At 38.0% G+C, this 14,087-nt stretch overlaps 1 protein-coding gene across 2 annotated transcripts in view; it reads left to right on the plus strand.

The window, feature by feature from the left end:
- The window catches only part of RELN (reelin), a 277,153-nt gene that overhangs the window by 43,725 nt on the left and 219,341 nt on the right, over window positions 1-14,087 (plus strand). For both annotated transcript variants that reach the window (XM_077783642.2, XM_031507057.3), the window contains exon 2: window positions 1,096-1,206. In XM_077783642.2, coding sequence (XP_077639768.1) covers window positions 1,096-1,206 — 111 coding nt within the window. The remainder of the gene's footprint in view (window positions 1-1,095; window positions 1,207-14,087) is intronic.

A 14,087-nucleotide genomic window follows, 5' to 3' on the forward strand; every position in this document is an offset into this window, starting at 1 on the left:
CTGAGGCTAGAAGCAGAAGGAGTGTGGTAACTCAGGTCTGGATGCATCTTCAGTGTGTGAGGCTACAAGTCATAAGACTCTTCTTCTGCAGAGAGAGCTTTTTGTTCTTTTATGGATCTTCCTGTGGTTGGTGACTGCCCAGCCCTCTGATTGTTGAGGTCTCTGTGCAGAGCCTCTCTGCCTTTGAAGGAGTCAACAGCTCCTCCCTGCTTCGTACCATCTCTGGACTCACTCCGTGACCCTTCCAGTCCTGTGCCCAAATAATTTATGAAGATGTGGAAGAGCACAGGATGGAGCCCTGTGGAACCCTGCTAGTGACAGGTCCCCAGTCTGATGTCACCCCAGTCACTGAAACCCTTTGTGCCCAACCTGTGAGCCAATGATGTGTTTATCTGTGTGCTGGACATTCTGACCAGAAGGATCCTATGAGAGACAGGATCAAAAGCTTTGCTGAAATCCAAAAAGGGTACATCAACTGGCTTCCCTTGTGTGGTTACCTTGTCAAACACACCAAAGTAAAAATATTAATATGAGTGTATACAAGAATTGAATAAATATTGCAATAATTGTCAATCCTGACAAAGAATGTATAGATTCCAATGTTATTTGTAGTTTCTATTTGGATGTTTTCTTCTATTACTTAAGAATCTCTTAAAAATACATTCCTGAGCTATTTAAAATCACACAATCTGTAATGTCTCAGATGCCCATATAACTTAAATGTATAATACTATAATAAGCATGATAACTGTAACTTAGCACTATATTTAGATCCAGAAAGAACAGTACCAAAATCCTGGTTATTTCATCGTTTTTACTACAGTTTAATGTCTGCACAATTGCTTACAAGCCATATATTCCAATGTGTTATTTTCTAACACATTGTGCATTTCATGAATAACGTAGTTTATGCTCCTGGCAAAGGCAACTTCCCAAGCACAAGCTGAAAGTAAAAGTAGCATGAATATTGGGGGAATTCAGATGAATTCACTGGACTGCATGATGGGATCTCATTCAAGAGCGAGAGCCCACTCACTGAAAGTGTATAGGATCCTACCTATAATATTTACACATATTTTACTTCTCTCATTTCAGTGACTATTTCGACAAGTACCTTCTTTGATGGCTTACTGGTAACTGGGCTCTACACATCTACCAGTGTTCAGGCTTCCCAGAGTGTTGGTGGTTCCAGTGCTTTTGGATTCGGTAAGTCCAGTGTAATTTACCTTCTGCAACCCAGGGTAATAAATACTTGGTTGTACAGAGGACATCTGTAGCAAGACAATCACTGGAACAGGTTAATTTAGACTGAGTAATCAATAATACATGGAAGTCAGTGTAAGTCAATGAGATAAAGCAGTGGCAGCTTTTAGGCAGCTTTTATTGCTTCTTGTACCATCTTCCCTTTTGCTCAGCCCTGGTATTAGTATGCTGAATAATATAAATTTTAAGACAGAAAAGCCTCAGCAGATAAATTGTTTTAAGCAGCCATTTCTAAATTGTGTGACATTTTGTATAAACTAAAGCATTTAGCCCAAAGCCTCTAAGTATTTCATGGGCTGAAAACCTGTTTCCTTTAAGCTTATGTCAACCTACTTTTCCATTCAGTTAATAGCATCTTCCTTAAAACCAGAATACTGGTCAAGATATTTCATACAACCAATTATTTACCATGTCCAAAAAGCAGAATTGTAGTAAAAGGGATATGATAGGTTTACAAAATTATCATGTATTTCAGGTTCTGCTGTAGCCCTCAGCAGTAGCAGATGTACTAAGGACTAATATTTTAAAAATAATCCTTTCTAAATTTGTGCTAGTAATTGACAGCTATACCTTCTGCAGTTTGTTATTTGGTAGCATTTTTTATATCCTTACAAATAATAGTAAGAATTGCATTTCTCGAATTGGAGGAACTCAATGACCCTAACAAGCAATCTGTGGTGAAGGTACAAAACCAGGTACCAGTCATATGGGACACCAGCTGCACTGCACTTGCAGTAGCATATTTAAATGCTAATTTGTCTGCTTGGGCCAGAATTCAGTACTTTCTTCATAATAACCTCTCATGGCACTTACTTTTGTTATAAAGCATGTAGAGCATGAGCAGTCTGGGCATTTGAGTGTCATCCAGCAGGAATACATTTGCTTGTAAATGAAAGAATGTAATGTAAATAGCACATTATTTAAGATTGTACTGAGGGATAATTTGAGAAGGGCTTTGTTCTGTGGATAACACCACAGCTCAACCTCAGACATTCTGCTCAGCCTTTCAAAAGGAAGAGCATGGCTGGCACAAGTGTTTCGTGCCTTGTGCAGAAGGCACTGAAAGATTCTCTTCTCTGGAAGAATTTGTACTGCTGTTTTTCTTTTCCCACTGTACTGTTTACAGGATGAATATAATCTGACAGAGTAAGCAAGACAGAAAGAACTTACCAATGTGAAATTTCTGGGATGGTCAAGTCACTGGCAAGATATTACCTTGCTGTGAATTAAGTGTTTGCATCATTGGGAGATCATGGCAAACTCACTGGGCAAAGTGTACAGGTCATGTTTAATTACAACTAAGTATTTAAGAATAACAATTAAGCACAATTTTAAGAAACTAAATACTGCTGTGCATTTTCAAAGAATGTCTGTATTTTTCCCTAAATGTGTGTCTTCATTTGTAGAATAAGGCTGTTCCAGATGATGTTTTATTGAGACAGATGTTAAAGTAAAATGTGATGTATAACAGAAAAAACAATGTGGCCTTCTTTAACTTGCCAAAGGTCATTCTTTAGCTCTTGATGTGTTACTTTAACCATTCTGTCACTGTAATAGAACCAACAATTAACTGATGACATGTGTGTTTATTATGCAAAAAGAAGCTCCAAGCCTACAAGCTGGGAAAATGCAAAAGTCAAAGTGATGCAAAAACAATCATGTAGAGTTGGAGCTCCTTCATTTTACTCATCAATACAAATTCTCAAATATCATGCTTTGAGAGATCTGATGCTCTGTCACTCTGGCATGATCTGCATGCCTCCATCTATAGACAAAAAGTGCTGCCATCTCTGAAATTATTTTTTTAAAATTTTCTGTGGGTGAACTGCAGGGTCAGTTGTATTATAGTGTTGTTTAAAAATATTTTAAATAAAGGTCTTAATTTTCTGTTTTTCTTTGCTATTTCCTAAGCTTTTATATATACTGGAAAAAGAAAAAAATCCAACCTGAATGTTTCATAGCAGATGATACTCTTGTGCAGTGTCTTTCAAGTCAGAGTAAAAAATAAACAGTGAAGGAAAAATGGCAATGGCTTTCAAATGCAATTTTATATGAATCCTTAATATATGATTTACTGATGGCTCCCAGGACTAAGGCTACATAAACTTTTCCTATCTCTACTTTGCAGTGAGAGATGAGAAAGCTGGCCTCTTCCAAAAGGCATTTAGCATGTAAATGATATGCTTTAAAAGAATTATTTAATAGTTTTAAATAGTAAGAATATTTTAAAACCTACTATTTTCAGTAGAAAAATAGAGCAGTGTCCACATTATTTAATATATTGTTTAGCAAAATAGTAGGTGGGAATGACATTGTTTTGCTTTCTGAAGAAAACACAAAACATTTTCACCAGAAACCCCGGATCCATCTGTTGTGTCATCATTCCAATCAACAAAGAAGCGGTTTCTCCTTTGAGGAAAGTGATTGTGATATTCAGGTTCAGCTTGCTGGAAATTATTATGTTTTTTTTAATGTTGAGGACTAGTCAGGTTCAGAGACCTCAATTCAAAGATTCATGTGGTTTATCACAGATTAGATGAGGGGAGGAGGGGCAAAGCTGGGCCTTTAAAACCTGAAGATAGTAATATTCTGAAACTGGGTTGATAGTGGTTGCTTATGGTGCAGGGAAGAATATTTTTTCTCCCTTGCAGTATTACCATTGAAATGGTCTTGTCTGTCTCATACAGGAGGTCACACTAGATTATCTTAATCTTCCAGACTGCCCAACAATTTGAAGTCTCCCTAACACACATACATATATTGTCTTTTCTGTGCTATGAGTTCCTGTGTTGTGACTACAATTATCTTTTACCAGTTTAGGAAATTACTTGATGGAGACACAATCGTTGTCAGTTATAACAGTTAACTGTGTCAAGAAGCTTTGAAAAAACATGATAAAATATTTTAATTCTTAGGATTATGTTTTCTTTCTTCTTCAGTACATATTATGCAGACAAATAAATAGTTCCTGATTTCCTCTGTGGGATTATGTATTGTGTAGGCAAAGTAGTTCCTGATTTCCACCGACACGAAGCTTGTTGAAATTTTTATTTGGGAAACCTTCTAATAATTTATTGGGGAGAAATGTGTGAGTTTTTGGATATGAAAATTAATAGTGGTTTTGTCCCAAGGTGAACCATTTTCTAGGTTCAGGTTAAGGAAAAACTAAAATTGTAAAGCTATAATTAGAACTGGGATCAAATGTAAGTGTGTTGAAACTTCACTAAAGCAAGCTGGGAGGATCATTTAGCAAAGAAATGATCTTTAAAAGTAGCTTTTAAGAAGAGTGTTTCTTTCTTCATTAGACCCCCTGATTCAACACATACTCTGAGTTGCACCTCTTCAGTTTCACTTCCACTCTCCTTTCTTGATCAGTGTGGTATGTACATGGAAATGTTCTCACATCTTTCAGTGTTGATGGCTGATGGGCAATCCCACTCTTTGTCTCTTCCTTTCACATGCCACACTGGTAGCTCTCGGTTTATTCACAACCTTTCTGTCTCTGGACTTCTGTGGGATCTCTTTATCCATCACTGCTTTTTCTTTTTCCTGCTTTTGTCTCTGAGGCTTCTTGTTGGTGTTTGGTCTTTTATTTCTGACTGCTTGGGTCATCTGGCCATGCTCTGGGTTTATCAGCCCACCAAGACTAATCTCCCATGCAGTCATTTAGGGGCTCTTACTGCTTAGATTAGTCCAAATAGAAAAGAGGAAAGTGGGAGGCAGGAGTAATATATATATATATATATATATATATATATAAGAAAGCTACAAATGTGGTGGTGGGTCTGATGGGAATGACTGCTTGCAAACAAGAATAAGAATAAATGGTTTGGTGGGTGACAGGGGAACCCCTCTGCAGCTTGGCAGAAGCACCAAAATACCGCGTGGCTCCTCAAAGCCGCGTGCTCTGGGAAGCAGGGAGCAGGAGCAGGGTATCATTCCTACAATTACAGGAGAAGATTACAGCCTAATCCCTCAGCAGCGATAAGGAGCGCCGTGAGCTGAGGACCCGAATCTGTCTCATTACACAGGATGATCCTGGTGACGGGCTGGCTGAGCAGACAGATGTGCAGGGCTGTGCACATCAAAGCTTGCTTTTGACCTGCCACTCACACTGCATCTCCATGCATTCCGGTCCCTCCCAAGGCTTTCTGGCTCCCTGGTAGCTTTTCACATGATAAATACACGACAAATTATATTTAAATTTGGTGTAATTAGTTTCTTACAAACTACAGTGGGAAACATGAGCCTTCCTAGCTAAACCACCCAAACCCCCAATTTTATGCAAAATCATAATGACTACACTGATGTTTACCTTTTAGTAAATGTGGAATTAACAAGTAATTTCATGATTACGTTTATATATGCATTAACCTTCCAACCTAAATTGCAAAGGTCCTCTTGAAAGACTGTAAGTTCTATTGTGGTAGAGATAGTGGACTCCAAGCTCTGATTACACTGGAAAGTATTGCCATAGGCCTAATTGGATAACATAAACTTTTTGTTTATATTCTGTGTAGGTTTAAATAACTTGTAATTTGTAATCTTTTAAAACAGATTCTACTGTAAGATCATAAACTCCTCATGATATTAACGGGGTTTTTTACAAGTGTGTGCTGCTTCATAAGAAACTAGGAGGGTAATGTTACCTTAGTGCCTAAACTTTCATCTTCTAGAAAGCAAAAAACCAGAAGATGAAAGATATGTTTCAGTCTTTTCTCTTTTGAAATTCTTTGTTTCTATACCATGAAAGTGATCATACATATTTTAAGTAATACATTGATTCTGTGGGATTTTAAAAAAATAGTTACAAATAATAATATAAAATAATAAAAATAAATAATAAATAATATATAAAATAAATAAATAATAAAAATAGTCACAAATAATAATATAAGTTACAATAGTTACAATAATAATATAATAAGAATAGTTACAAATAATCTTTGAAATATGGTGAATAATACATTTCCTAGAGGAAATCCTGGAAAGAGCAATCACCAGATATAATGACACTAAAATTATCTTATACTCTTTGCTTTTTACTATTCTATTGCCTTTCAACAGGATTGAAGCAGCCCTCACATAATCCTTCACTGAGTATTTTGGTTGCATATGCGACTGCATAGCCAACCAAAACCACCTCTCAGTTGACAGAGGAAGGATCATTTTGATCTGGTTCTCTATGGGTTGAGGACTGGGGAAAAAAAGGAAAAGAGTGATTTTCCATGTCCCAGGTCCCATTTGGCTCTGAGCAGCCTTAGGGCAGAGTCGCTGTAGGTGATGCTGCCTGATGCTGGTTTCTCCTCCAGAGGAAGAAGCAAAGATGGGTGGCTGAGGGACACCCAGTGTCGTGTCCAAGGGGGTACCACAGACAGCACACCCCAACTCTGTCAGCACATGGGTCTGGAGCGTGCATTGGAGGCATCCAAGGCTCCTCCTGATCCTGGATGGAGCGTGTGGTTTTGGGCTGTCAGATGCTTGCTTTTGGCATCAGTTTATGCTCAAACACTGATGCTTCTGGGAAATGTTTTGCTTTCAGACTTTGACATATAAAGGAAAATATCTCCCACTAACATTGTGAGATGGAAAAAGGCCAATTGTTGCATTTTCTTGTTAGGTGAGCCTATAAAATGGATCCCCCCTGCTCAGTCTGTCTCTCTAGCTTGCTCACAGCTCTAAAAAGTAAGGAATAGTCGGTAAATGACAGCTCTTAAAAACAGTATTCAGCTATGTACATGGTACTGATCTTGAAGAGCAGTTTTGTAACTTACTGAAATTGCTGAAGATCCCTGGTTTATTTTGTGACAAGCCAAATGGGCTCCAGGACCCTCCCTTCACACCAGAGATATTTGCCAGAAACCAAACAGATGGTAAACTAGGAAGAAATGACCCTCGGCATTCTCATTAGAACAGTTGGGGAAATTTTAATAGGCCCCCGTTTGCCTTGTGCTGTATCTAATACCCTTTGAACTGCCACTTTTTTTTCTTTTTTTTTTTCTTTGTTACAAGTCAACTACTGCCATGTATATTTTAATGGGGATTATCAAATACAATTTGCCCAGAAGATGTAACAGCCCTCTGCTGCTAATTAGCAAAGTTTAAATAGTCACTGAGTTCTGGAATAATTGGAAAGAAACAGTGATTTTCCTGCCAATGTATAATTACCAATTAACAGGAAGATAACATATCTGTATAGCAGTCATATCTTGAAGAATTTGTTAACAGTCAATTAAGCAGTCAGTTGATGCCAAACTGACATTGGTCAAGAAAGTTTACATTTGAGTTTTAAGATACTTCCACCTACAAATTGTATGTAAGAAAACCATAATGATGATAAAACTTTAAAAGTCTCTGTGTCATCATATTTAATTACTAGGTAATTGTCTTCATGGCCAAAAGTTGACCATTTCTGCAAGTGATTTACTGTCATATGTGCCTTGTGGAAAGAGTTTTAGCTTTATTAATACAACATATATTCATTATCATGGCATAGGCAGTAATTACCTGTGCTTGCCTGACAAGGAACTGCCGAAATATTTTATGCTGAGGAAGAAAATTCTCCACGTGTCACTGGATAAGGCAGACACCAATGCCCCAAGGTTGGAGGAAAAAGATGTCTGGAGAGGGAGCCTACACAGCAAATACTTAAAGTGGCCTCATTTTAGTCTAGTTTCACCCAGTCCTGTCACCCTGAACACCATTCTTTTCTGTTACTCTTGAATTTGTCACATTTGTCTAACTCAGGTTGGTCTAATTCCAGCCATGACAGGAGTAGCAGCTCTTGGACATCCAAAGCCAATTTTGCCTAATCTGTTGAGAAGTTTTGAGTTAGTCCACAATTTATTTCAAATATCTTTGTAGCATTCTGAAGATGACATTAAAATACTTCAAGCTTTTAACCTTTTAAATATACCCGTAGCTCCTGCTAGCATTTGTGTGGCAAAGGCTGAAAAGGAGAATGAACTTCCTTAGAGGTGTGGCACATGTAACATTGCTTGTATTTGTGAGCTCTGAGTAGTGGGTGCAGGTGAGTGTTTAATTCCACAGGCAATGCTTAAGGCTTTGCAGATGAGATCGGGATGATGATAGCACTGGAGGCACAGAGGAGCATTTTCCATGTGCCAGTGCCTATAAAGAGGCCCCTGGAGTTTTTAAACTAGAAAATGCCTTTAGAAATACTTTTACACAGCCAAAACCAGAATGCTAATTGAAGTGCTGGGGCCAATTTTGGTCCAATTTAGTAAGTACATTTATTCAGTAGCGATGGTTTTTTTCAGGTCTTATATAAATCCATTTTTTTCCCTTGAAAACCAAAAAATGGTATGGGGAAAAGCTAGAGAATAATTGTAATTTTAATGTAATTTTTCAATTGCATCCTCATTTTTTATGAAATGCATGTAGTAAAAAACTGATGTAAAAGTTTTTGATCTGATCAGTGTTTTTCCTATACCTCATATGTCTGAGAATATTCCTGATTCCAATAAGGTAAGGATTTTATTCAACATATATTAAGACATAAAATATTCATTGTGACAGGTTGGTGATTTTTATTTATCCTTATATTTATTGAAAGTAATTTGAAACACTTTTTGAACTTTGCAAATTGTAGGTCCCTTTAATAATGGAAAATAATATAGAAATAGACACACACCCCCCATCTACGTAGACATATGCATTTATTCCTCACTCTCCTTTTTTCATTCTAATTTCAAGTACCATGTTCAACCAGTGCTCTTCACTGTTACAATCAGTAACTCTTTGTAACAGTGCTGTTAACAAATGTATTCCAAATTTTCATTTTTTGTAAAAAAGCTCATGCCCATTGGAAATGGATCTGGGTGTCCTGGTCCACAGTCAGTTGACCATGATCAGTGTGTGCCCATGTGGCCAAGGAAGCCAAAGGGGCATCCTGGCTTGTGTAAACAGCAGTGTGGCCATCAGGACCAGGGCAGTGATGTGGGCATGTTAGTATTTGGTTAAAAGTTGGATTTGATTTTGGAGATGTTTTTGGAGATGTTTTCTAAACATAATGATTTTATGATTCTAAATCTTGCCTTAAAATCTATCTTCTCTGCTTTTTTAATGGGTAAATCACTCTTGTTTGCCATTGATTAGAGAAATATTAATGCATGACTCAATTCTCTTTTGTTACTGCTTTATTTTCTTAGCAATAATATTTGTCCTATTGTTCACCAGCTAGACTGTGATCTCAAAAGCAAGGACTTTCTTCTTTATTTCTCTGTACAGACATGCTGGCACAATATAACCCAATCTTTACTGTTCATGACTGTTATTATAATACAGATAATAGTGCAGAAAAGTCAAGGAAAAATGAATTAAGCCTTCATTGACTGCAATAACAATAACAAAATACTTTCTTCTCCAAAAGACGTTGTCATTGTGCTTTGAGAGCTACATTCAGCAAGACTGACAGGCTGGAGTTGCTTGGTAACTTGTAGTAAACAGAGGGGTATCTTTAATAAAGTAGGGGGAAATGGCCATCATCTAGAAATTTAGGGCCATCTCAAAATTGCATTCTCTGTGTGTGTATGCCTCAAGAATAGATCAAGAATTTGTTCCCATGGCTGCATGGACTTCACACTGCCAGTGTGCCTGCTTGCATTGCTTCTTGTCCAGAGCCTGGTTCTGAGATGCCTCATTGTCATGTGCTGTGCTGGCAGTCAGTCAGAGCCCCTTCTCCTGACTTTCTGCTTGTGCCAGGCCTATTATTTTCCTTGCATTTTGTGTTTGTCACAAAATGCAAGGATATGATAGCATATTCAAGAAAACTTACTGGGTTCTTGGACTTCATCAATTAAGATGCATTGAAGCCTCTTGTAAATGTGAAATGGTATTGGAAATTGTTTTTGTCATAATTTTGAAGACAAGTTTGTAAACTAATTTTTGGCATATTATGACAAACAAATGTCATCATACTGCTTCCCCCTTATCTGCCAATTTGCCACATTTCGAAGTAGAGTTGATTATATGTGGTGAAAAATCAGGCTTACAGGAAAATGGAGCCCTCTGTTAAATCCTTATCATCACCTGTCCTACCAGCTGAATTGACTGTTTGCTTGTCTCTTGCAGTGTTGTGACTGATAATAATTTGTGTGTTTTCAGAGATGGTTCACAAGAAAAATCTGCTCCAAATCTGCTAAAAGGAATATCTCAATTTTCAAGAATATACCAGTGAAAGTTGAATCTGATGGTAGGGGCTGAATGGTAGGGTTGCCTCTTTATTGGATGCTAAAAGATGGGAACTAGGGAAGGAGGTTCCCAGGTTCATGGTGGCAGTGGGAGCAGGGCCAGCTCCTCGCTCTCAGGAGGGAAGGGGCACAGGAGGGAAGGACAGAGTCCCCCCCATGCTGCTCCAGCTCAGATATCACCAGCATTGTTGGCAGGTGGTGAGAAGGGATTCTGCCTTTGCATGGGCAAGGTTGTGCTTACAGCTTGTGCCACAGCTGAAAGGGGTATTTGCTACTGAGCTTAGAAAATTTGGGGTTGTTTTGAAGTGAAATTTGTCAAGTATCTAAAATGCACTTGCTTGTAAGTGAGCATCACCTCACAGGAGTCTGTCATTCCAGCTATTCTTGCTATAAAATCCCCAGGAAGAAAAGCTGTGGATCTTCACATGAAGTCCTTACTCTTTGGAGTAGGGTTGTTCCGCTGCTCTGCTCTGCTGGATTTTCTTACTGAAGTCCATAATTCCAGGCTGGTCATGTCAGTCTGGGTGTGGCTTTGCACCTTACTTTTTAAAGTTTTCAAAAGAGAGGGAGAAAAAAAGATGATTTAAAATTTCTTTAACAAAATATGCGTGTTAATGCTTTAGTAGTTCATCTGCTGCTCAAGTTTGATTATTTTTGGTGACGTGTTAGACATAGTGTCATTTGAACACTGACTTTTGCTTCTGAAAAGAAGGAAAGTAGGTCTTTTTGGTCAAAACTATAACTTCAAAATATGGAAAGCCTTAAACAAGGATTTATTTAAATGTATCAAATCAGTCAATCTACTGTAGTTCTTGTCTTATTTTAACCCTTAGTTAAAATAAGGCAATTATTAAAGTAGGTGTAGTTTGTAACCAAAATTGTTGCATCTTCATAATGTTTAGCTTGAGCTGTTTGAGTGATTGAAGGAAAACAACTGCTAGAAGAAATCCAGTAGACACACAAGTAGTCAATGCAGGAAAGTAAAGATATTTTACAGCTGTGTGAGAAGGTTGGATTTTTTTCCAGATAGCATCAAATTAAATAAGTGAATGTTGAAATATCTTGTGGTATTTTGGGAAGATGTGATATTGTTGAAAGCACTACCACTGAGCTCTAGTTTATTTAAATAAAACTATTTAAATAATTATTTGACAAGGCTATTTTGGCAGAATTATAGCAAGTGATGAAACATTTTACATAACAGTTTATTAATAAATTCAGTATTTTTCTTCTCTATCACTCTGATATTTTCTATATGTCTGTTTCTGGATAAACTAGTGACACAAATATTTTGTGACACTGGAGTCATACTCCAGTCATATGCCATCATACTCACCTTGACAGTCTCTGGCATGCTGCAAGGATGATGTAATTATTAGAAGAGCTGAATCAATAAATGCTGACAGCATCAGCTCATAAGATGAAGAATATGAACATTAACAAAGTCTAGATTTAAAAAAAAAATCTTTAAGAACTGTTTCATCTGGCAAGTTTTAATTTTTAGAAGGATTAAGTTTAAATTTTTAATTTTGATATGAATAGTGAATTTCCTGAAATATACCATCTGCTTGCGCAGCACGTGTATACATTAAGCTTATCATTTTCTCCCTGTAACTTGACTATTTTTAGATTCCATAATGAAGGTCTTGGTAGAGATTTCTTCTTATTATCTATGATTTAAATTTATCACTGAACATGTAATAACTAATATCACAGGCAGTAGTGACCACCCAGTAGTCCTAATTCATTCAAACAGGCAGCTTTGTGATAACCTTTGCTTAAGGAGGGCAAAGATGTAATGAACTCTTTTAAAAACCTTCAGTCATAATCTGCCAAGAGCTCAATCAAATAAACTGGAATGTGCTTTAGCTACAATTTTCCCTGAAACTATCAAAGAGGTGCATTCTAGCTTCTGATGAAAGTTTGGGTGAGGACTAAGCATGAGTATGGAATTCAGATTTGCCCTGAAGAATTTATCAGATATATGTGATAATCTAAAGGACTTTTGCTTAGCATGGGACAAATAAATGTTTATTTGTTCTCCACTTAAATATGCTGAGCAGGATATGTAAAATTCAGTAACATTCTCTGTCCTAGAAACATTGATGAGGAATTTATTTACTGACTTTTTTTTTTTTTTTAACCAGGAAAGTTTAGGGGTTTTTCTCTGCTTTACTCCTAGTAGGATCTCCTCAGCCTGTTTCCAAGCATCTTTCCATTAGGGATTTGATTTTTGCTGTGAATAGCTTGGGGACTTTGGCTGTCTGATCAGGAGTTCACACACAACCATGCCTTCAGGTGCCCTGTTTTCCAAGGACTGATGGAAATACAAAGTACTTCTGGAGATACAATTTTCTGATTCTCACTGCAGTTCATCCAGAGGAGTTTTGAAAGACATCTGTCATATTCAGTTATGGCAGGGTGTTGTGGTGAGCACTTTAGACAAAAAAACCCCTCTAGATTCAAGGAATTCATAGGGGTGGGACAGAATGGCTCATGGAGACTGAGGGACTTTGTAAACTAGAATATTTCACTATACAGGATTTTGATTTAATAGCATATGAAGCATTTTAAATTTAATTGATTGGGATGTTCCCTAGAAATCTAGCTTTTAAGGTCTAAGCTCTAATCATAAGAGATATATAGAGTTTGTTATAAACACTTCTGTCTGCAATAGTCCATGAGAAAAAAGATGTCTATGTCTACTTCAAGTATGTTATGAGACTGTTAAAAGTTTAATACAAAGAAGTCAGTGGCATGGTATCTCTGGCCCAAAACAGAGGGTTTCCCTCTGGTAAATCTATGATCATAGAGTCATTGTAGAATGGCCTCGTTTGGAATGGACCCTAAAGATCCAACTGCTCCTGCCATGGGCAGGGATACCTTCCACTAGACCTAATTGCTCAAAGCCTCATCCAACCTAGCCACGGATATTTCCAAGGGTTGGGAAACCTGTTCTAGTGCCTCACCACTCTCAACAGTGAAGAATTTCTTCCCAATGTCTAAACTAAACTTACTGTGAGTTTGAAGCCATTCACCTTTGCTCTTGTATATATTTTCTCTCCATCTTTCTTGTAGGTTCCCTTCAGGTATTGGAAGGTCTCCATAAGAACTCCCTGGAGCCTTCTCTTCTCCATGCTGAACAGCACCAATTCTCTCTGCATGACTTCACAGGAGCAGTGCTCCAACCCTCTGACCATTTTTTGTGTCCCTCCTCAGGACTTGGTCCAACAGGTCCATGTCCTTCCTGTGCTGGGAGCCCAGGCTGGCTGCAGCACTGCAGGTGGGGTCTCAGCAGAGCAGAGGGGCAGATGCCCTCCCTTGCCGTGCTGCCCACACTGCTGGGGTGGCAGCCCAGGATACATTTGGCTTTCTGGGCTGCAAGTGCACATTGCTGTCGTGTCCAGCTTTTCTCCCTTCAGCCCCCGCAAGTGCTTCTTGGCAGGGCTGCTCTCCATCTGTTCATCCCCCAGCCTGTACTGACACAGGAGGCTGATTAATTACTTTAGTTAATATCCAAAGCATAAACTTACAAATCGGTCAGAAGGAACGGACTACACTGCCTGACCTTTAAGTCAAATGCTAATAAAACTCTGGATAAGAGCCCTTCTT

The sequence above is a fragment of the Lonchura striata genome, chromosome 1A (genome assembly GCF_050655825.1).
Source record: "Lonchura striata isolate lonStrDom1 chromosome 1A, ASM5065582v1, whole genome shotgun sequence".
Taxonomy (NCBI): Eukaryota; Metazoa; Chordata; class Aves; order Passeriformes; family Estrildidae; genus Lonchura; species Lonchura striata.